Genomic DNA, 25,401 nt, shown 5'->3' with positions numbered 1-25,401 from the left:
ACCCATCACAAATATAACCACCTTATACTCATTCAGTATGGTCGACTGGATGTACCCATCACGGATATAACCACCTTATACCCGCCTCACATTCACTTCAAGTTCGTGTTATGAAGCGGGACATGTGGATATAGGGCATATAGAACCTCATATCTACTATTCATGATGAGTAATACTTTTTATACCATATATAAGGTTGTTAGGATCGGGATTTTACATAGAATCGTTTAGGGGCAGGATCAAAATCAGTAGAATCAGATCGTAGGATCGTGTGATTCTACAAACATGTATTAATATGCTTTTGATAGCTGATAATAAATTATATTTGTTCTTTTTCTGACGTTATAAATTGTAAATAAAACTTTATTTGACTTCATCTATTATGTTCTAAAAAGAATACTTTCAATAAATAATTTTAATTACAAGTCAAGAAAACTTAAATTTTATAGTCGTATTTGTAACCGCCTCGAATTATGAAGGCAAAACACTAACTGGAATTTAATATTAATCAAGCGGAAGCTTACTTTTGCCAACACAATTAAGGGGTTACTTAAAGGTCAAACCAATATCCAAGCAATATAACGGAAGTCTTAACTATCCAAAATATAGGAAAATTACAACCAAATCGAAATAAGTCCAAAGTTCAAATTACATCCTTAAATTAGTCTAAATCTAAACTAATAGTCTCTCAAATACAATAAAGAGATCTAAACAAAAGGGGAGTCATACTCCAACTCGGGTTCAACTTCCGCTCGCATATCCATTCTCCGTCGAGGTGCCATAGGAGTTTACTTTAAAAACAAAACCATTGGAAAAACATACAAAGCATAGTATCAGCAAAAAGGCTGAGTATAAACACACTAGTGTCCGTCAAACAAGTTATTAAAATCTTTTTTTTTTGAGTAAATTCATTTTGAAATATGCTTTTTCATTTGATAAATCATATTATGATTCAAAGTTCAATAGCTCTATAGTAATTTCAAATTCTCATTTTTCATCATAAATCATAAAATCTCAATAGATCCAAATCAATTTCAAACTCATATCATAAGTTTACATAGGTACTTTGTGAGTCATCCTGTGACTCGTTTGGTAGTCGGTCTACCGTCCGCGACATGTCCGACAAGTGTAACACAATGGTATTGTGAACAATACGCGCTCAGCATTGGTGAGCCGTCTAATCATGCACACAACATTTGTTGTGGCATATGTACCCGCCATATAGGCTAAAATACTTTTTTGTACTTAATATATGTCTTGTAATTTTAATAGCATTTGAAAGTCAAAAATATTAACTTTTTCCATATGATAAACATCTTTTATTTGCACATAGCAAAATATACTTTATTTGCGACTTAGCAAAATCAAATCATAATATTTCCCACATGGGTAAAACATGCTTAGCATAATCGTATCATTAAACATAACCTTTGTATTATATTGGGGCATCACTAGCATGTATGGAAATGCATCGTAACAAAAAGTAATTAAAGTTCAATATAATTTTTTTTTAAAGGAAACTACTAAAATATTTCATTTCAATCCTTCTTAAAGTAAATATAACTTAAAAGGGTTTTAACTTAAAAGGGTTTTGAAATTCATTCAAAACAACTAGAATATGATTCATAAGTCTATAAAATCATTACGACAGAAGATTTCATAAAACACTATTTTCTTAAATACGAGATAGTTTTGCCGGTAATAAAATCGATAATTGATTTACAAAGTACATATTAATTCTCCAACAAGGCCCAAATTAATCAAGTCATTATAATACCTTATTTAAAATGAATTTAAGGTTATCCCATCAGATTATAATTGGTTATGCAAATTTATAACGATCTTACAATTATTTTCGACAATTTGGGTATTTACCGTTATTTAAATGGTGTCTTAAATCCGTAAAATTTATAAACCATCTAATTTAAACTTAATTTATACTATGAGGCAGTAGGTTATTAATATAATTATAGATTTTTTTATATAGGTCTATTTTTACTCAAATTTAATTAACAATATTACACTTTTTAATAAATAAACATTTTCTATTAATTTGATAAATTAGTAAATAATTAATAATTTATTTTATAAAATTATACCAAAGTTTCAGAAGTCATATAACATGTTTATTAGGCCATTTGAACTTATAAAACTCATGTATGATGTTTTATTATTTCGTATAGACATTTTATCGATAAATAGAATAAAATAGGTTTTAAATTATTTGAGTCCGAATAAAATATTAAAAAAATTATATAATATTCCAGAAGCTATTTTAAGGGGTATAAAATTTTAAATAACCATTAAAAATCATGTGGGGTATTTTTAATAATTAATATCGTTATTTTACCGATAAACCGAATAAAATTTATTTTAAGTCCATATATGGTCACGAAAATCCATATAAGTTTTTTAACATGTATCTACTGTTTATATAAGTGTCTCATAAAATTTTCATGTCCAAAAGACGTCATTTAGTATTTATTTTATATTTTATCGTTTTCAAACTTACCGATTATTAATAACCGAGTAAAAATTATTAAGGTCCTTAAATGTCAACGAAACATTCCCAAACTTTTACCAATTTTACCTACTGTCCATATGAGTATGTGATAAAAATTTCAAGTCCATATGTCTTTGTTTGGTAATTATTTTATATTTTACCATTTTACAATTTACCGTTAAACAATTTAACGATTATTCAAAAATAATAAAAAAATTCCAAACTAAATATATTCTGGCCAAATCTTGTTGGAGTTATTATAATATGTTTTTATTAATTATTTTTGATGATGAAGAGTTCATCTAATACCATGTTTTGTAATAAGAGTATTTAACACCTTAAAATCCATTAAAATATCAATTTAACGAATAATCTCAACAAAAAATATCCAAGAAATTTTCTTAACATATAGCTACTGGAAATTTCTTTTAAAATGAATTTCAAATATTTTCAAATTCATATAATCATTTCCATCACAATAACTTTCACAAAGTAGTGTTAAACATGCCTTTAAACATACAATAATTTATAAAATCAACATGCATGATGCCCACAATAATAATACATGTAATAAATTATTCCATACACAATTTTATCATTTTGACATCATTTTTCAAGATTTAAGAACTTCTCTTTGGGAATTTTATTTTTTTTTTAAAAAAGTTTATACACAAACTTTCCCAACTTGTTCTTGAATCCTTTAAAAATCACCCCATGTGACATACCTTGACTCTAAGCCTATATAATTATTTCGTAAGCTCCTACGCGTTCTTAGAAGCGGTTCTGATTTTGAGTCCTTGGCCCTTCAAGTCTCAACTCCAACTCTTCAACTAAACATATTGCATTCATCCAAAAATCAATAATAACTTAACTTTTTCTAGTTAGAGTTGTTGGACTAATACTTGTGTTGATTTTAATATATTTGGAGTATACTTATTATGTTGAGCAACATACTTAGTTAAGTCCCATAATTTTATTTGAATCCTTTAAGTAACAAAATTTATATGTTTGTGGAAATACATCTTCTTACTTTCTATTATGGCCGATTTTTATAGATTTATAAGTGATGATTTTCTTAGTTTAGAGATAAAATAATCATTTTATAATGATCTTAGTTTATAAAAAGATTCATGTAAAAAAAATATGTTTTACATGAACAAGTTTCAACAAAAACTAGTGGAATAAAGAAATGAACATAACTTACTCTATACTTGGTGGATTTCTTCAAGTTTGGTGTCTATGGAAAGCTCTTAAGATGAAGATTATTTTTATGGGAGATTTGAGTTTATAAACATAAATTTTCAGAAGTTTTAGATGGATTTTTGAAGAAGATTTGATGAGAAAAGAAAGTGTTTTAGTTATTGAAAGTTTGAAGGATTCTGGTGTTTGTTCATGGATGAACTTGGGAGCAATGTGTTGGGGTTTATGGCTGAATAATTATTCAGAAAATATAGTGTTTTTGCTTCTAATATTTGCCTCTTGCATGCTTGTAATGATGCACAAGCTTTGGGTAGAACAAAATAGGTTCTTGGGTAGAGTTTTTAGCTTGTGTATGTAAGTATACAAAGGGCTATAAGGGGAAGTAGGACAGCTTTAGCATGGCTGGTTGGGGTTGTTTTTTGGTAATTTTTGTCCATCATTTGATTTATTATAGTGTAGGAAAGGTTTATCTAAGATAGTTTAAGGTTTGGGTAAAAATTATTGTACATGTAACAAGTTATGTAACTTGTACTTCATGTTTAAAAATCACTTGTATATGTGTGAAATATTTAATTTACTCCCATCATGGTTACATAATATGCTTGGGTAATAATAAAAAAAAATTTCGAACTGTTATGGGTAGTTGCTCAACTTTAAGTTTTACCTCCAAAGTTTACGTTACTTGTTACGATTCGTAATCACGTTACGAATTAACAAGTTTCTAATCATTGTAGAGATTTTTCAAATTACTACCATCACTAATTAAATTATAATTAGTAACGAACAAATATATAAGAATAATTAGGCGCTAAAAACGACTAATGAAATCTCCTAATAATACGACTGTTTCAGTATTGATATAATTATTTTAGATATACATATTTATACATAAGTGAAATCTAGATTATATGAAACTTTTGTAGAATTGAAACTACACTTGTAGTATTGGATCATTGGATCGTACGATCGTAAAATCGTGTTATGATCTTATCACATAAATTCTTGAGTTAAGTATGATCGCACGATCCTACCAATATTAAGATACTACTTATAATTCAAATCGATTGCTTTTTTTAAAATGTAAGATCATAAAAACGTAAATTAGAATCAAAATTCTAATAACTATGCCTATATTCACCGAATAACCACCAAATTTATATTAACAAGTGGGATGGACGTAATATAAAATCCGTATAATTTTATGGTATATTAGCCATTGGCTCTACCTAAGGTTGTACTACCAATAAAATGATTTGGTTTTGCTCAAGGCGTCTATAAAACTTCGAGTAGTTGGCTAGTTGTCCTTCTTCATAATCCTTCATCGTATTTTATATTCTTTCTCGATCTTGCTTTGGGGGTTTTCTACTGCTAGGGCTTCAAAACCCACTCATTTTCGGTTCCGATCACGTTTCTTCCCTGCGTTCTTTCTTCAATTCAACCTCCATAATCGTTTCGGAACCCTAGAACTCTGCTTATTGTCTCTATGCGTTTCTTGTACCCCTAATCAAGGATGCTTTATGTTAATTTGAATTTGAATTTGGGGCGGTAAATGTTGTTGATACATATGACTGAATTGCTGTTGAAATGAGCGATGGAGGTAAAGAAATTGGAAACGATCCTGTACAGCAACAATTACTACCTCAAAATACAAGAAAGCCAGCAGGAAGTGAAGATTTTGTTCGAGCCATTGCGAAGATTTCTGTAGCTCAAATTTGCGAGAATGAAGGGTTTCAGGGTTTCCAACACTCCGCACTTGAAGCTTTAGCTGATGTTGCAGTGCGTTATGTTAAACAGCTTGGTAAGATTTCAAATCATTATGCTAATCAAGCTGGTAGGTCGGATTCGAATTTATTTGATGTTATCCGAGGGTTAGAAGATTTGGGTTCTATCCAAGGTTTTCAGGGTGCTTCTGATGTTCATCGTTCCCTTGCGAATTCTGGAACTGTTAGGGAGATTGGTCAGTTTATCAGTATTGTTGAAGGAATTCCTTTTGTGTTTTCACTTCCTAGGTTTCCAGTTACAAAAGAGAGGAAATCCCCTTCTAGTTTTTTACAGATTGGGGAAGATCCTCCTGACCATATTCCCCATTGGTTGCCGGCCTTTCCTTCAAGTTCCGATGAGAGAGAAGTTAATGCACACGACACGGATACTAAGGATGAAGAGCAAAAGGCAATGAATATACAAAAGCAGCAGCAACAACAACACTTGACGAATAATGGGACTGAAGCTGTTGAAATTAACCCATTTCTTGCTCCTCCTTTAGCTTATGGAGATAAGCCAGTGTCGCTAATTGAACCCCCACTTCCTCGTAGGCGTTGGGAGGGAAATCATGTAAATTTTATGGATGCATTTGCTCCTGTTGCTGAAACTGTTGCTGGGAATGAGGTTTCTGAGGTTGAGGATACCAATAAAGATATCAGATTGGTTGAGAGGCCAACTGTGCGGCTTAAGTTCGGTAACACGAAGAGGAAGTCATTGCGAGTGATTAAGAATGTGATTGCTCAATCAAATGGAGATGACAGGCTTGCAATTTTGTTTGAGAAGAATGATGCAAACGACGAAAAGAAAACAAGTGCTGAGCAAATTTTGAAGGAGTCCCCATTGGATACAACTGAGTTGTAAATTAGGTTCGTTTCGTCAGACATTGTATACTTTATCCTTAGGAAACCAGCAGTTAGAGCTGGTTTGAAAGAGATATTCTTGTTTGCTGATGATAGTTGGACTGTTAGGCATGGCTTTACCACAAGTTGTGGAGGTATGTATGTTCTTTGTTAGCTGTTCTTGTAACTGTGACCCGTTTTTCATTCTTTCCCGATTGAAATTCATGTTCTTTTATGATAAAAGTTACTGGCTAGAGTGAACATTTTAGCTTGGCACCTTACTTCTTTTGATTGTATCAGGTTTTTGTTGTTATTAATGTAAGTTTGGGATGAAGTTGAAAACAGAGGAAAGTTGTATGTGAAGCAGAAGTTGTGGAATGATGAACTGTTCATTTTCTGTACTAATGAAAAAAATAGTGAATTTTTGGTCAATTCTATATCTAACGAAATAAAGTTATCTGAAAAGAACTTCTTATAAATTTTTATTGAGTTCCAATTAAGTTTAGATATATCCTGATAAGTGCAATCGAAATTCGATTCACAACTATATTGATTTTTGATAAGGTTAGATTAGCTCTAATAGTTTAGTAAAGTTGAATCATGTTGTTGCAATGAAGAGGTATTGATAGTGATACTGATGATAAATTTTCACACATGTGCTTTGTTTGAGTTTAATTTAAAATTTTTACAATCAAAATAAATTTTCACTCAGTAGCTTGTTGGCTGACATTTTGTTTTTGAATTATGACCATGAGTAGATTTCCATCATGATGTGATTTAGATGATATTCAACAGTTTCATGATAAACGACTTGACTCTTAACCATCTAAAACTCTGAACTTTCTTTTTCTTCATGAAAGTTTGAACATTGTGTCATCATGAGAACTCATTAGTTTAAAGGTTCAAAATAGATTTAGTGCCTGAAAAGTTGAAGAACTTTAAAAGGAGTTTGTTTCAAAGAATATGTTTGGGTAACACTTGAGGAAGGAAAGAAAGGGAGGGAAGGGAAGGGGAGGGGAAGGGAGCGGAGGAAGAGTAAGTTTTTCTTCCAAGTCTGAGGAACTTTAAATAGAAAATGTGAAGGATTTGTTCTTTATAATCCCCTTCTCTTAATTTCTCTCCCCTTATCTTTCTCTTGTGCCATATAAATGTTGGAAATTTCATCTCTTCAACTCCCTTCCCTTCATTGCCCTCCATTTTGTCCCATCCAACATATCATGAAGCAATGAAGATGGTATAAATAAGATTGTGGAGCAGCAACCCAGCTAATTGTGCAATTAGTGTCATTTGGGTTTTTATGACCAAGTGGCTCAAGATTTTGAGTCAGTTTATTCTTGATTGAATTGCCTTAAAGCTATTGTAGCTTTTGAATGACAAGAATGTGTGGACTCTTTCATCGATGAATGTTATTATTGTGACCAAAGAAGGCTATAAAAGTAGCAACTTGAAATTAGACTTCCTTAAAGTTATTTTTATCCATTATTAAACTAATTAGTTTGCTGAGTTTGATGATGTTATCATCAAAGTTGAGTATCTATGTCCAAATCATTTTTTTGCTGTTGATTGTACAATACTGGACGCAAATGATCGAAGTTGAGTAACTAATTAGTTGAGTTCTTTTCTGCTTATGATTAAAACCTTCTAGTCAAGAAAAGTTTGATCAAACGATATCCAATGTGTTAATTGTACATTATTGGACGCAAATTGTTTAGTGTTCTTAAATCTTGCTGCAACATTGTGTATCTTTTTGATTTTTGTTAAGACAAATTGTTTAGTCTACCAGTCACCTATTACTAAGGTAAGGTAAACTTAGGCGAGAGTACTATTTTTTGATTTTGGTTTTAAGGCATATGCTATAAAGGTTGCGCGGGTTAGTATGTTCCAGATGTTGTTACGCCGTTTCTGTTGATCTATCTTTTTGTAGCTTTTCTCCTCTGCTTCAGTTATTGCTCCCTCTTGAGTTTTTTGCGATATATTATTTAGGGTGTTTGAAAAAAAGCTATCACTTTTTCTACTATAGCTGCTGTTTATTATTGGATTCCTTATATGACCGTACGCTCAAGTGAGCAAGAAAAAAATATACATGATACTGTGTATTTTTATTTTTTGGTAAAATCGAACCATATAATTTTATTATGAGAATTTGGTATATTATAACAACTGTTTAAATGCAGAGAGTATCTATTATAGATTTTGATTTGTCGAATAATGATTATCCAACTTTCTCTTCCGTCTTTACCCCTTTTCTCCCTATGTATCCAAGTATTGTAGGGAATATTAATAAGGTTTTGATGCTTCAGTGCTTTCGTGCATATATTGTTGGATATTTTTCTCAAGCTGTTCTAATGCTGTGACAATGAATTTTTGAGATTCTCCTTGGAGATGTAGGCATTAATTTCATGCTATTAAGTAATCTGTCGGGAAAGAAATTTTATTAAAATAATCAAGTCTGTCACTGTGTCAAGGTGTAGAAAGTGACAAAATTGATAATAAAGTGTTAAGCGAATGGGAACATATGGCAATTGAGTATTTCTTGTTAGAAAAATCATTTATTTACCATTATAGCCTATTTTGTCTGCTTTATAATATTCAAATTCTTTGGGAGGTTTTGACATTTCTCTATGGTTCATTGCAATGATTTAATTGTTTATCTTGTTTTAGTTTTGCCAAATATTTGGGACAAAGTTGTGCTATGTGCCTGACTGTACTTCTTTATACTTTATCTTATGCATTAAGGGGAGTATAGACCTGGAGCATCCTGATAATGCTTTTCTAACAAGGCTGGTATGAGGGAAGGGAAATCTGTTAAGGATAAATTGAAGTTAGAGATATAAGGTAGAGTAGGTGCCATGAGTTTTACTTAACATATCAATAGTTATAAGATCAAATCCTATTGATTGTATTTTAAATCTTTTGGGATTAAGACTCTGGCATTGTTGTTGGTCTATAGATCACAATGCTTTTGCGCCGTTTCTGCTTGATAATTTATGGTGTGATAACCCTGGTCTCTGTCATACTACCTTTTTGTTAAACATGTTACCTTCAAGCTATTCCTAATCTGGATAGGGACGAAGACTAGGTTGGGTGAGTGGCTTTTGTTTATTTCAGCAGTAATCTCAGTGATTATTATTGGAATGTCCACTTTGACATATGGATAGGTTAGATTTTTTAAGGGCAGATGTGCCATTGTAAACATTGATTTGCCATGAAGATGCATCCTAATTGCTTCAACGAGTCAAAAAAACCAGATTAATTGGCTAGTTGTGCTTTGGTATCGGTGAGTAATTTTTTTTTGTTTTATTAAAAAGCTGCATGTGCTATTGCTATTTTGGTGATGGCTGTTCTTCATCCGTCCTTTTCTGGCTTTGGGTTTCATCATTGTTTCTTCATAATTCATCAACATATTTTGATTCTAAGATGCGAATTCGTAACATTTTGCGTGTGAGGTTTTGAAATAGGATGAGGTACTCTAGATATGTTGAAGATGTATAGTTAAGGTTATAAATAATTGGGACAATCAACTTGTATAGTTTTTAAGTACCCTTGATCCAAGTGATGAAGATCTTATACGTACAAAATTCACATACAAGCAGTAAAGCAGTTGTAGAACAACTCAAAAAGGTTGTCTAGTTTTTTGGCTTGAAATTCTTTGAGTTTAGCAACAACTTCACCAAGAAATACTGGAAGTACTATTTTAAGCTAAATTTTTTTGCTGGTGAACGATTTGATACATTTTCGCTATAAAGATCAAGCAGTAGAAGTTTTAAAGGGTGCTAATAAGCATTGAAGAATGGTGCCCCACGATTAAATAATTGATGCAATATGTGTTCAATTCTAAGAGTTTAGAGCAGTAGAAAGTGCCTTATTTGAGTTAATGATGTTTGGTTGGTGTACTTTGATCTTCTTAATATGATTATACTTTGATTTCTATTTTGGTAAAACACTATTTTCATAATTTGAATTGCTAAGAGAACTAGATCTTGCAAATATTAAACTAATATGAAATTTCATATCAGAATCAATACTAAGTAGTAAGAAACAATGAGCAATATAGAAAATCATCAAACCCTTGAAGGAGTTTTCCTTTGATGGTGTCCACCTGCTAAAAACTAATGGAAGTTTACAAATGCATTTATTCTTATGCCCATGTATCCCATACCAGAAAGAGCTCCTGAGGGTAATAGTTACGATGTTTGAACAATATATGCCAAAGATAATAATTACTGTATCAGTTTACTTGTTACCTTACATTTTTTCCCCAGTCACTGTATATCGTTGCTCTCTCTACAGCTGATGCAATTCTGCTGCTTGACTCCTTGGAAATTCTGACTCCTGGTAATGTATCTTCCATCTGAATACTCTTTTTATGTGCACTTTCTATTTTCTTTTATTATTTTTATTTCTTGGGTCATGATGACTTTGGTTGGGCATTTCTTTTTTGCATGATTGCTTGTTGTTTAAATCCATATGAGCTTCACCGTTACATATGCATTGTCCATCCCAAAAAAAGTGCTTTTTCTATTGTCCATGCTATATGGAGGTGAGCTATCAAATAATAGGTTATGTCATAAGGGTGCTTTGACTTTTGCTGTAGACTGGCCCTTTCTGTCTGGCATTTTTTGAAACTAGATAGTTCTGACTTCAAAAAAAAATAAATAAATAAAAATAAAAAATAAAAAATTGGATAGATTTATGATCACACAAGTGTATCAGACGTTGTGATCCTATATTTGTCATGACATTCTCTCACCTCCTTGAGTTAACATATCATTATCATTGTTCTCTTCAGTTTATAATTTCATGGACGAAGTTCTGTCTTATGACAATTTTGCTATCTTGTCATTATTTAAAAGCGCTCCTTATTTTGGAATTTGGAAAAGTAAAAGGGGACAGTCCATACTCAACAGTAAAAGCCCTCGTCATGTTGAATAGAGCTTGCAAAAATTCTCCTTTGTATATTTTGCAACATTGCTTGCGTTTGGAATTTCAGTGGTTATTTCTTGTATGTGATACTTAGATTGTGTAACAAATATGTTTGTTTTGTCTGTTTCTTTCTCAACTAAAGGAGCCGCTGAATCATTTAATAATTTTGATTTTAGCCTGAGTTGGATGATTTTATGCTATTTTTGCTGCTTATCAGATTTTGATCTGCTTACATGTTTTTAAAATTGAAGTAAATGGTATTGCATTTGCACATGGAGTCACGACTCACAAGTCACAAGAGACCCTACATTAAGGCAATGCGAATATTTTGTCCTTTTGGTCTTCTAATAGTATGGTAAGTTACTTAGGGCAATGAAATCAAATTTGTTGATATTTATGTAGTTCTGTGGGTCTTTTGTAGGTTGGTTTTTTTATTGGTTGCTTGTTGCTGCAGATCTAGTATTTCTGGCTTCTAGAGTTTCTTTTGGAACTAATACATTTCATTTAATGCCTTTCCTTTAAGTGAAAATTTGTGATTCCGTAGAATTTAATGGAATAGCTCACTCTATTTTTGAAACAAGCATAGAGTTTAGGAAAGAACATACTTTAGTGTTTAATTGCTTTACAGGGTATTGTGCTGGAATACCAGACTATTGTTTGACATGTTTTGTGTTACAACCAAGTTAATTATACTTCGTGTAAAAAGAAAGTCAAGGAGTAGAAAAGTGGACTTAGAGCCGCCAAAAAAATTGAAAAGGGGACTTCAGGAAAACTATAAAGAGTGATGATTCTAACTTCTAAGAAAAAATAATGTAAATGAATTAGTAAAAATTGTGTAAGAGGCTACTACTTGCGGAGTTTCTGAACTTGTACACCTTCTGCCTCACTGTGAACTAGCTCCACAATTAGATCTTTAAATATCAATCGTCCAATATCTAATATTAAAGCTGGCTTCTCACAGCCAAATTAAGTCCAACTTTCTGATCTGTGTTGGATCTTTTTCTATGATGTTGTCAGAAACTCATCCTCATCATCTAAGCCACGAGGCAAGTCGATAGGTTGGAGATGATTGAGTTCTTTGAATATTTGTTGCTGTAGCTGTGGGTTGATTTAGAGAGTTTCGGAGATAGAATTTCATTGACTGCATCAAACAGGAGCCTCTTTTTACATCTTCCATTGGTTCTTGTATTTCTTTCTTCATTGTAGGATCTCTCATCTGAAACAAAACTGCTTTCTTTGTTTTGCTCATGCATATAGAATAATATGGGGTCCATTACTTCTTGAGACTGGTTGATAAGATGATTGTCCATGTGATCAAGATTATTGTGCAGTAATCCTGAGGCTAAGAACAGTTTAGACACGTGACTTTTCAAGATTCATGTCCTTTTTATTAGGTCTGGCATTTCCATGTTGATAAGAGCTTAATTTCCACACAGCTGGAGCTGGCTCTTTGATATCCTCTGGCTTCCGAAAAATACTCACATAGCTGAAACCTGACCTCATGCTATCAGGGGAAGTTGGCTGGGAAGTTATACACTCTACTTCATTATATATTGCATTGCTCTCAAAATCTGCATAAAATTCAGAAAACATTGGTTTAATTTTTTTGCTTTTATAAGTTTTTCTTTAATATATTTTGATATAGTATTAAAATAGCCACATTCTGTTAAGTTCGTGAAAAGGTAAAATGTTTATCCCTGATATGATTCAAAGGCTGCATATTCTTTCTTTTTCTACTCACAGACTTGTACAGTTTCAAATCTTGTGCCTTATACCCTGACTGATCAGTTATTAAGCTGTGGAAGACCGCATATATTTGGTTGATTTAGGAAAGTCATGGACAGGATAGTATTAGTAGCTATTGAACATGGTTGTTGATCTTCTAGTAATAAGAATAGAGTTTATGTCGTGTTATTATTTTCACAATGTTGTCCTGGTCATCAACTTTCATTTTTGTTTAATGCCGCTTATCAGAAAGCGCAAAGCTAACTGTACAATATATTTTTGGATGATTTGCTATCAACTTTTTATAAATCAAATTCTGTACTGTTGAATGCTGTTGCTTCTTTTTTACCGGGGATGGAGATTCATCATCATAAAATCCTGCATCAAGAACTGAAACTGGGCTTGGTTGCTCCCTTACAGTTATTGCTAGTTCTTGAAGTGCTATATCACCTTGAGTTTCTTCTGATTTCTGATGTTGAGAAATCCAGGTTGGTGAAGGTGAACTCATGAGAATATATATGTTGATGATCAGATGATAGTCATCAACACATGAAAAGAGAAATATAACTTACTTTGTCAACACTCAAATTTTGTTGGCGCAAAACCAAATTTGTCTGTCGTTGGCTCAAGTATGTCAAGTCATTGCTGAACGCACTAGCTTTTGATTTTGAGATACAACTTGCTCTCTTTGCTTTACTTTGAAACTGTATGTTGTTGGGGTAACATAATTTGTATCTGCAATTGATACTAACTGAGCCCTCAGATTTGGCCTGGTCGTAGATTCAGATGCTTTTGATGTTCTTATTGACCTCGGGATTCTTCCTCTTGGATAGTTATTCAAGATCTTACGAGTTTCTTTGTGATCTTTTGCCCTCTTTTTCTGTATTGAGTCCATGGTGCCATCAGCGGGCTTAATCCTGATTCGCTGCAGTCTTGTTAGAGGTATGTGAGTCTTGTACAAATTGAGCTGCTTCTTTTCTTGAATCTTTTGTAATTTTATTCAGATTTATTTCTTTAGTTGAATTAATGTCCTTGGAAGACCTAAACTCTTTAACTGTAGGTAGAGGTGTTCAAAACAGACCCGATGATCCGAAACTTACCTGACCTTGTATTTGAACTTGATTTAACCCGACGTCAAATATGATTTACAATTATGTAAAAGACAATATGGATACAAAACCTGATTCCAAACCAATCTGTAACACCTAATCCGAAGCCAACCCGATGACCCGAATGAACACCTTTCCTGTAGGTTGATAGCAATTTTTGAAGCCAGTCTTTGGCTGATGTGTATGAGCTGATACTGTTCATAGCAGTTGCACAATATGAAGACTGGTTATCCTTTCTGATCTCTAACTTCTCCCAGATTTTTGGAAATCAAGATCAGCCAACTTTTTCTCAATCGCACCATAGACCGTGTTTTGAAGGAGCTTCTTGGTATATGGAATCATTTTGCGCTGACTTGGCTTTCTTTGATCGCGGAGTTCTACATTCCTTACTATTACTTCTTGGAGAATTTAGAAATCGGTCATTCATCAACGGTCTGTGAAGATCTCGAGCATGCATAAGAACTTGGGATAATGCTTGAGCCATTGTGCTCTATCTGTCTCTTAATGGGAGATTTGTGATCTGTTTATGACATTCAGATGTTTTTCGACATTCCGATGCATCAGAAATGGAGAGCCTAGACACTTCCATGGGGTTCACTTGCATCTCTTTTACGACATTCAGACGTTTTTCCTGCAAATGCAACAAAATTTAGCAACACTAAAGGTTAGTTATTTACTTCAATTACTCATCTTGCGCTTGCAATCAGTTGAAGTACGAATCTATCATATGAAACATCTGGTTAAACAAATCTAATGCACATATACTAGTGAAGGCTTAAGTATCCATCATTTCTTTGTATGATTTAATCTCTCCCTATGACTCGATGTGTCCCATTTTCTAATATTATTCCGTCTAACTTATTTTCCCCTATTTCTATTTTGGGACATAACCTCACCATTAGAGGTGTTTCATGGGGCGGTCAACCTAACGGGCCAAGGGTCGGGTTACATTTTAACGGGTTATTAGTGGGTCGGGTTACATTTTAATGGGTCATTAGTGGGTCGGGTCAATGACATGCCTTGGTGTAAAGGGTCGGGTCGGATCGGATAATTATAAGTATTAATTGCGAAAAAAAATTTACCACTTTTTTTTATATTTTTAAATGATATTATTCTATACATAAGTGGGTCGACTCAACGGGCTATAAAGTATAATAAAAAAACTATTTTATGAACTTTAAAAAATAGGTCAAAGTGGGTCGGATTTTTACGGGTGGTGACCCGGCCCGACCCGTTTAACATTTAACATGACCCGACCCGAACCGGCCCATTGAACACCTCTACTTACCACTTTTACCCTCTATATTCGGTCTCTTATCTCTAAATAGTCTCACAACTTTAACCCCATATATTCAATTTCTTAATTTTCGTGTCATTACTATATAGAATATGTTTTCTCGATATTTCAAAATAATAGTGTATGTGGCTACTAATTCTAGTGGGGAGAAAATTAAAATAGAAAATATTAGCTATATGTGGTATTTATATATATATATATATATATATATATATATATATATATATTATATATATATATATATATATATATATATATATATATATATATATATGCTAGCAAGGATTACTAATGTAAACTCTTGTTTTTACAAGAATAAGTTGTTTAAATCTGAATTCATTCATACATTCAAATTGCTTTTTCACTTTCAGACATATTTATTGTGTTTTGTTTTGTTTCTTAAATTTAGAATACTATACAGGCTTGTTTCATCATATGAAGTAGGAACACTAGCACTACCATATTAATACTTCAACGTATTAAACTACAATAGACATCAAAGCCTTGATACTTTTATGTCGGTTACATGAACCAAAACAAATAACGAATGTTACAAACCATCATCATCATACTGATTGTATCCTTAATACTTATGTCGGCTACATAAAGAATCTTGTAATGCAGGAAAAGAATGTTACTCTTGTAAGAAAAAAGGGTACATTCAATTGATGCATAAAAAAACGAAAAAAAGACCTTAAGAGTATGAGAAATTTGAAAGATAGAGGAAGAGGGATATTGAAGCCAAGGGGAGGCTCCTCTAGACTTTGTTGAGGATGATGATGATTATGAAGCACTTTTTGTTGTTGGAAGAAATGCTTATGGTAAGAAATAAGTGATTGACTCAGCTTGTTATTCCATATTTGTTGTGAGAAGAGGCAGTTTATTAAGTTTAATGAAATAATTTGCCAAGATCGATATGACGTTAAAAACTTTAATGAACGATAACAATTTCAATTAACTAACAAATGTTTGATAAAATAAAATTTGCAAAATGACACAATGATTTAAGGAGGTTCACCCAATGATGCCTACGTCCTCCGTAGTGTGTAATTTCTTGTTTATATTATTTCAATGGAGTAAAACACCCTTACAAATGAAGTATTACAATTGAGTAAGAGATAAAAAATAAAAGGCTATGTGTTTGGCTTAGAGGTTGTGTTTAATGTGTTTGATATATTTGATGAGTATGAGAGCTCTCTATTTATAATACTAAGTACATTCAATGATAATACAGCCTTAATTCTGAGTATTAACAACTTTGAAACAGCTCCAAGAAGTTAAAGGAACGAAAACAGCAACCTATGAATCGTCAGAAGATTTGCTCAACCAAAATAGAGGTTCGCTCGGTCGAGTGGGCTACAGACAGCTTCTGCATACATTCTGTTTGTTCTTTCGACCCACCCAAGAGCTCGCTCGGTCGAGCGACCTTCAGTATCCTTTCTGTCAGTTTCTGCTTGAGCAGAGCATCTTGTAAAACCCTTTGCACTTCTTCATTAAATACTATTAAGACTAATAACTCCCATAATTACTTCAACAAATAAATCACACTTAAACACCACAATTATTAAGTTACTAACTTAATTCCAATCCATAAGATTCCATCCTATCACTTACACATATAAATGTACACATCAATTGTGTACTCAAGTTACACTATTCATAACATCATAAATCGTGCACTCTCCATTTTCACTTCCCATCCAACATAATTCATCTTTTTGTATATTTATACGAAGGGATACTTATAATTATCATTAATAACCCAACATTATAATTTATATTTTTTCTTTTTAGTGATACGTTAAAAATTTAATTTTCACCATATATAGAAATATAAAAATAATTAATTTTAATTTCCTTGTATTTATTAATTTTTTTCGATATGGGATTTAAAAAAGGGAAGTACACACGCCAAAGTCAAGCTCCCACTTTCCACCTTCCATTAATTAACTTTTAAGAATGAGCAATGATGATGGGTCACTTTTTTTCGTCACAGCAAATCACAACAAACACTCAAAAAATTATAAACAATCATCATCAAATTATTATTACTCCCTCTTATTCGTTTTAAGTGTTTCATTTACTTTATACACTCTATTCAATACTAATTTAATTCTTAATATTTTTAATTATGTATAATTAAAATTTATAAAAAGTTGATATTAATAAAATTTACATTAAAACGAATCAAACAAGATTCTGCGGACTATATTTTAACTTATAAATTTATAATAAAATACAATTTAAGAGTGAAATGAATAGTGTCCCAAAAGTAAATGAGACACCTAAGAAGAATATGAGGGAGTTTATTATACTTCGTCCTTCTCACTATATTTGCTATATTTTGACTTTTTACGAAATCCAATGTGTTATTTTAATCATTTATATATTAAATTATACACATCTAAAAATTATAAAAATTAATATTATGAAAGTATACGATTAGACGATACAAAATAAGATCCCACTTGACTATATTTTATCTTACACATAAGCCATAGTATATAAAATAAGCTTTAACGATGAATAGTGTCAATATTCCTTTTGCAGCGAGTATTTCAGAATGGAGGAAGTATATAAGTAGTTTATATTTTATACTTATAAAATATTTGCTATATTACGCTATTGATATAAGAATAAATATAGTTAAGTAAAATCTTATTTAAATAGTCTAATTGCATAATTCAATATAAATGATAAAAATAAAGCATTAAATTGTAGACAAAGTCAAATATATGAAACAGAGAAAATAATATATAAAGCGAGTAAACCGTATTTATGAAATAACGCTAAATGAGCGGGACCCGTAAAGTAATACCAATTAAGTAGGCAGCATTAGCAAATAGGAAGTGCATCTTCCTCCCTCCCTCCCTCCCTCCCTTTTTGTAGAGTATAAAATCCACCTAAACATTCCCAATTTCCCTCTACCAAATCAAGCCTACCTTTCCTTTATTCATCATTCTTCATAATATCCAAAAAAAGACCCAAAATCAAAATCAAATGGGAAATCTCTGTACATGTTTATCATACCATGATATCAACAACAAACAACAAACTAATCCAAAACGATTATACTGTCGATCCAGTTCAGCACCCGCAAGCGGAATCAGTAATCGCTGGTCGAGAATTCGATCATCAAGGAGAGATAGTTTCAAGTTTGAAGATCCTGTTCTTCATCAACAAGCAATTGCTGCTGCTGCCATTATAATTCAACAACATCAACAAAATGGGTCTGGGTCTGGGTCTGGGTCTGGGTCTGGGGTTGGGTCTTTGGGTTTTGATCGATCTACTTCTCTAAGATACCCTCTATCAAATGGGGTTTCTAAGAGTAAAAATGGGGTTAATACTTTGCCGAGAAGTTCTAGTTCTAGGGCTCGTTCTCTTACTGATCCTCTGTTAAAACCTCATCAATTGGTTACCCAGGTTTCCCATTTTCTTTCCTTTTTTTCTCTCTTTTAAGTTTTATTTCTATTATATATTTGATTCTGTGATTGAAAGGTTCGAGTCTTAAAATCAACCTGGGTAAAGTTTATATGTTACACTTGGTGCATTCCTTTGTACTTTTTTAGGTTTGTCAATGCATAATTATAAATCATAAAAAGTTTTTATTAAAATTTTTTATTGTGACGAATTAAATAATATTTTATTTATTTATATTTTAATCTATAAATTAAGAATAAAATACTAATTAACACAGGTTGATAATTTTGTCTTGCACTACGTCTCTGAGTCTAAGGTATTGCTCGAATTAACCCTTTTATCTCCTTTGACAAGGATATGATTTATCATTTTTTACAAACAACATATTACACTGAATAATAATAATAATAATAATAATAATAATAATAATAATAATAATAATAATAATAAGTATTATGGAACGGAGAATAATATAATTTTGATTGTTTGAATTTGACTAAATTATGTGTTTTTACCAAGTCATGTTTGTCCTTCTATTGAAGATTGAACAAAACATTGGAAATTGGGATGTTTAATTTGTTGAAGTTTCTTAGAAATGTTCAATTATGTCTAATGCTTGAATTTTCTACTACTTCCTCCATTTCATATGATATGTACCAAATTAAATTTTACACTATTCATTATTCGATAGTAATTTATATATTTCGGCTATTATATGAGAAAAAACCATAGTCATGTGGGATCTTGTTTTATTCGTCTTGCAGCATATTTTCATAATTTATAATTTTTAGTTGATCCGACAAACGTATTTAAATTGTGTAAAAGTTTGTTTGGTGCAAGTATTATGGAGCGGAGGAAGTATAAAACAGTAGTAGTTTGGATTTAAAATTATTATTATTATTATTTCCTTATATTTAACAAAAATGTTTTTAATAAAAAAAAGAACAATCAACAGTAGTTTGAAAGAATCTTTCAATTTCAAGTTTGAACATACAATAGAGATTGGAAAATGACATTATTATGTATAAATTTCTAAACTAGAAAATTGAACAAAAAATACATTTAACGTGATTTTTGACATTGTTTTTAATTATAAATTTGTCCATTTCAAGTATTATAAGTTAAGAATAGGATTGAATAATATTTATTAGCTACAATTTTACACGTTAATTTATTTAGGCGTGTGACTGTGAAATATGATTTAAAATAAGACTTAAACATTGTTATATTGTCTATGTCAACTGATTATCTCATAAATTTGGTTCGGCTGATATTACAACTTAAAAACTAATTGATTTCAAGAGTACTAATTTTTTTTTAAAAAAGTGTTAATTTTCTTATATTATAAAGTTGGAGACTTGTGATAGCTCTTAGTCTTTTTTATTTTGCTATAGAACATAAAAAACATTCATTTTAATTTGTGCAATTCAGCAAAATGAAAAAAAAAACATTAAAAAACATTTATTTTAATGGAAAATTGATATTTATAATTTAACTTTTCACGCATTTGCCGTGAATAATTTCAACTTTAAATTATTTTTTTAATAAATCAATCTTTGCTCTTAGTTTACTATCAGCATACTAATAACAAACTAATAGAGTATGCTGATAGCAAACTAAATGGAAATGTTAAATTATTATAAAATAAAAAATTATACTGATAGTAAACTAAAAGCAAATATTAAATTATTAAAAAATAATCTAAAAATAAAATTATTTATAGCGGATGAGTAAAAGATTAAATTTTTAATATTGATTTTTCATATTTTAATTTGCACAAGGCATCAAAATATAAAAGACAGATAAATATAAGACTAAAGCTAAGGTTGCGTATGAAAGGCTTTAAAAGTAGTTAATTGGCTCGCATGGTATGTACAGTTATTAGTTTCTTTTAGGAGTATTTATTTCTTTTAAAGAAAGTGGTTTGAGAAAAAAGAGTTTTAATATAATAAATATATATAATCAATAACTCAAATGACGGATCGAGTCTGGTACATCTGAATGTAGGTTCTGGCAAATTCGGCTGCCACCCCTCATTAAAATTGCCTTTTTAAATTTATATATACTTGAAAATTAAAATTAATCTGATTTAAAATATTATACTCAAATATTTGAATGAATATCTCTAACAATACTTGACTTGATACGTATAGAAAAAAATTGTTATTGTGTAATAATATTTCATTAATTACCTAATTAATAGTTGGATTTGTAGAGAATTTATGAGAGCTTAGAGAAGTGTTTAAAATGATTGTTAATATTAATGATAACATTACATTGTATTTATACTAGAAAAGAAATATCTAAAATATTACATAGAATAATATAAATGCTAAAAACAAAGATTACATGTAATATTATAAATTATTACAAGATAAAATAATTATATTCCCAAAATAATCATCATAGCAATAGAGTTATTTTGATTGATATGTTGAGATTAAAATGATATGCAATTATATCTCTATTATTCCCCCTCCAGAGGAACGTCCGAAAGGAAAAGTATAATCTTGAAGAATAAGCGATAATGAGCACGAACATAGTTAAAGAAGAGAGTTTGTTATGACATGTTTTATGAAAATTGTTGGTGGGAGAGCACTTGGATTTGGAAGGTTTGATGATGGTGCTATAAAAAAAATTTCACAATGAGGAATGTATTAATATCTTATTATGAAGAAAGGTTATTGGAGTGATGTATTAAAATCACTAGAATTTCCTCATCACGAAAGAAAGTAAAGGGTTTTTGTTGTTGTTTGGTTTCTTTACGCTCGTTCAACTAAAAAATTGAGGGTTTGAGTATAATAGAATTTGAACCAATGAAAAAGAGAGGTACATATGAGTTTTATGAAATAAACTTTGGTTTTAGTCTTGGTTTAGAATTATAATTTATACTAACTCCATCAAAAAAGGACATTGAATTGTTGAACAAGCAATTTAGGTAATAAAAAATTATTGTATGGACACCATCATTTGTCCATGTTGACAACGGTTTTGATGATGTAGCCATGGAGTTTAACGGAAGCCAAAAAAAAATTGATGGTTGGTTTGGAAGTGAGATTAAGACTAATACCATCAATGGGTGAGATAAGGATTTGAACAATCATTTTTTTAAGTGTTTGGGAGGAAATGGTTAAGTCGGGTCTTGGGAGTGCTAGAAGCACTACCCAACATTATGAGAAGCATGGAAAAAAGATTACATAGAATAATATAAATACTAAAAACAAAGATTACATGTAGTATTATAAATTATTACAAGATAAAACAATTATATTTCCAAGATAATCATCACATCTATAGAGTTATCTTGATTGATATGTTGAGATTAAAATGATATGCAATTATATCTCTATTAGGATTTCCTATACTTGATTTTGGAAAGTCTGATGTACGAAATCTTATTTTGTTATCTATAATAAAGAGGTTGTCACCCTTAGTAGAAATCATTATCTACAACTGCAAGTCTGCAACATCACATAACTGACAAGAGTATATAATTCAATAAATCATTATGATTCAAAACCAAAGAATAATAATTACAATTTTAGGACCCTCCTCTCTTATTAATGTTGTTATAGTAATTTAAAGTTTGCTTTTGGCATGAGAATAATATGAAGATGATAATGATGTTGATTGTTGATAGTATTAATGAGCTTAAAGAGGAAAGTGTAATGTTTAGGTTGACTTAGTGATTGAAATTTTTTTTCTTTCACCTTTGTGACAGAGGTCTTATATGAAATATAAGCGAGTAATTTTCTCGCTTCCTTGCCTGTAACAGATTCTTCGACTTTATCCCAAATAAAAAAATATATATAAGTTGTACTAATGGATGTTTGAAATCTGAAAAGTGTTTGCATTAATTTCACTTATAGGAAGTTGGCTTGTTGAGATATGAATGGTCCCAACTGCTAACTGTTAACCTTAGAGCCTCCAGGTGCTTGGTTGCCATAAACTTTGTACTCAAAATTGCCACTTTTTTTATCCCTTGACTTGATCCAAGATCAAGGGTTGCATGTGGAATGTTTCTTTTATTTTCTTTTTGTTTTTAGGCTGGTGGGTACAGCAAGTTTCGTGGGGGACCAATCAAGAGCTAATTATTTCCCTCTTATGCTTTTTTTATTTATTTATTCATTTATTCATGTAGATCACTTGGAAATGGGTATGCAAAAGTTACAAGAATGTTCATCCTTAACATATTTCCATTTACAGTTAATGACTAATTAAATATATACATTTATTGCTTATGGAAAAATTCTCAAATGAGACGGTCTTACGATTTCTAATGGGTTGGCTCAATTTACATTTACAGTCTCAAAGTGATCATTTATAACTTTAAAGGGATCACTTAAAATCGTAAGATAATCAATTAAAGGAATCACTTACAATGTTAAAGTAATCAATTAACCCGTTTCATGGTGATATGGTCTTTAACAAGACTTGTTGTTATGTATGTTAATTTTCGATAATGATTTCTATAAAAAACCATTTTGAAATGCTTTGCTACAACTGACCCCAATTCCTACCTAATTAGGAACGACGTAATAGCATTGGTGTAATGAAATATTATTATCTGTAAATTGACTGTAGGTTATAAACTTAGAAAAAAAGAAATGGAGACGTCCATTTTATATTGCTTATATGGGTTTGAACTATTGTTTATGACAGGATGGAGCTCTTGATGGTCTAGAAACTAGACATTTTGTGCTTGTTCATGGAGGTGGTTTTGGTGCTTGGTGTTGGTATAAGTCCATTGCACTACTAGAAGAGAGTGGATATAAGGTTACTGCTATTGATTTAATGGGTTCTGGAATTCATTCATCTGATACCAATGCTGTTACTAGTCTCTCCCAATACGTTAACCCACTTGTCGACTTCCTCGACAAACTTGCTGACGGAGAAAAGGTTCTTTCTTTCATTCGACTCGTTAGCTTGCTGAGACGCCATATTTGATCTTACATCTATGACTTAAAATTTCATTATATACACTCGATGAGTTTTTCATATTAATTTCCTTATCGGACATTGCCCCTCCGATTAATACATCAGTATAATGGATTAATGGGCACTACAAAAAACGCACATACACCGACTAACACCTCCGACTAACTCCAAAACAGTCGGGAATTGCATCCTTTGCCAGAAGGTATTGGTTTCACCTTTGTTCCATTCTGCAGGTAATTCTGGTAGGCCATGATTTTGGTGGTGCATGCATATCATATGCCATGGAATTGTTTCCATCTAAAGTTTCTAAAGCTATTTTCATTGCTGCAACAATGCTAACTGATGGACAAAGTGCTCTTGAGATCTTCTCACAGCAGGTTTTCCCTTGTTTCCTTTTGCATCTTCTAACATATCCTAGGCTTCAATCATTCTCATCCGCCCCTTGTTTTGAGAACGTTAGCGCCAAGTACGAGAAGAGTTCATGCTGCATCCATATTTCTAGCCTGAAGGACTCTCGTGTTTAAGGAGGTGTTACATATTATATAATACAACCGAAGACTTCAACTATCAGTTTAAACTTTTAATTGAGTAAATCACTAAAGAATTAGCGAGCATATGTTTAATCTCTACTTGAGCTCTAAAAGATAAACCAGTGTCACATGATTCGCTAATCTGATTTTCTCGCGAATCGCAAATTGCAAAAAGCGAGTTATGGTCGGTTTTGGGCTATTTTTGGGCCATTATGAATGAATTGCGAATTTAAAAGGTGATTAACTAGTAAATTATGTAACACTGAGATAAACAGTTCCCTAATTTTCAGGATCCAAAGCTTAAGATAATTGAAGGATTAGATTTATTATTGCTTACCACTTGAAAGAGAATTATTATGTTAAACTATAATTCTCATGTGCATCAGGTAGATTGCAAGGATCTAATGCAGCAAGCTCAAATATTTGTTTATGCTAATGGGAATAATAATCCCCCAACCGCTATCGATCTTAACAAGTCGTTGCTTAAGGAGTTGTTGTTTAACCAAAGCCCGACAAAGGTATATTTTTATCGTATGAACTACACTTATGACAGACCGTCTTTGACTTAAAGTGCGTAGGAAAGATTAACGAGTAATAGATCCGATTTTGTTATGAATTGTATAGGATGTCGCACTAGCATCTGTGTCGATGAGGGCGATACCATTTGCACCTGTTTTAGAGAAACTCTGTCTCTCAGACGACAAATACGGGTCTGTGCGACGTTTTTACATCGAAACTACAGAAGATAATGCAATACCCATCTCTTCACAAGAACAAATGAGCAAGGCAGCTCCTCCGCAACAGATTTTCCGTCTCAGAGGCGCAGATCATTCGCCTTTCTTTTCGAAACCGCAAGCATTGCACAGATACTTTGTTGAGATCTCAAAGATACCTTAAATTTGTAACTCCTTGCATTAAAGTAGTATGCCTATAATGAGATTTACATGGTATCATCACAAGAAGAGTATGATTATAAGTGGTGTTCAAATTTGTATAGGAAGCTATTTTTGGAGCATTTTTTTGCAGCTCCGTTTCTCTGCATTCTTTTACTCATACTCCAAATTTCAAGTGTTTTGGTTTGCTAATTTTGGGGGTAGACTGGGAAAGGGAGGATTAGGTTAAAATCGATTGCAGGATCTTGCCCGAGAAAGATGGT

The 25,401-nt window shown here is 31.7% G+C and overlaps 2 protein-coding genes across 2 annotated transcripts; both read left to right on the top strand.

The window, feature by feature from the left end:
• Positions 1 to 4,957: 4,957 nt before the first annotated feature.
• On the top strand, positions 4,958 to 6,735 carry LOC130801825 (transcription initiation factor TFIID subunit 8-like). Its single transcript, XM_057665724.1, has one exon. The coding sequence runs from the start codon at positions 5,288 to 5,290 to the stop codon at positions 6,323 to 6,325; it is 1,038 nt and encodes a 345-aa protein (XP_057521707.1). The 5' UTR covers positions 4,958 to 5,287; the 3' UTR covers positions 6,326 to 6,735.
• Positions 6,736 to 18,213: 11,478 nt separating this feature from the next.
• On the top strand, positions 18,214 to 25,286 carry LOC130801824 (putative methylesterase 11, chloroplastic). The gene is made up of 5 exons (XM_057665723.1): positions 18,214 to 18,780; positions 23,440 to 23,676; positions 23,949 to 24,092; positions 24,632 to 24,763; positions 24,870 to 25,286. The coding sequence occupies exons 1-5, from the start codon at positions 18,358 to 18,360 to the stop codon at positions 25,140 to 25,142; spliced, it is 1,209 nt and encodes a 402-aa protein (XP_057521706.1). The 5' UTR covers positions 18,214 to 18,357; the 3' UTR covers positions 25,143 to 25,286.
• Positions 25,287 to 25,401: the final 115 nt, after the last annotated feature.

The sequence above is a fragment of the Amaranthus tricolor genome, chromosome 15 (genome assembly GCF_026212465.1).
Source record: "Amaranthus tricolor cultivar Red isolate AtriRed21 chromosome 15, ASM2621246v1, whole genome shotgun sequence".
In the NCBI taxonomy this organism is placed as follows: domain Eukaryota; kingdom Viridiplantae; phylum Streptophyta; class Magnoliopsida; order Caryophyllales; family Amaranthaceae; genus Amaranthus; species Amaranthus tricolor.
Note: the sequence above shows the minus strand (reverse complement) of the source record. Positions and strands in the feature narration are given on the sequence as shown.

Excerpts from the sequence above, each read along its gene's own strand:
- LOC130801824 (XM_057665723.1), top strand. The coding sequence starts at position 18,358 with ATGGGAAATCTCTGTACATGTTTATCATACCATGATATCAACAACAAA. Across the intron at positions 18,781-23,439 it reads CTCATCAATTGGTTACCCAG|GATGGAGCTCTTGATGGTCT; the intron begins GTTTCCCATTTT and ends TGTTTATGACAG. Across the intron at positions 24,764-24,869 it reads TTAACCAAAGCCCGACAAAG|GATGTCGCACTAGCATCTGT; the intron begins GTATATTTTTAT and ends TGAATTGTATAG.
- LOC130801825 (XM_057665724.1), top strand. The coding sequence starts at position 5,288 with ATGAGCGATGGAGGTAAAGAAATTGGAAACGATCCTGTACAGCAACAA.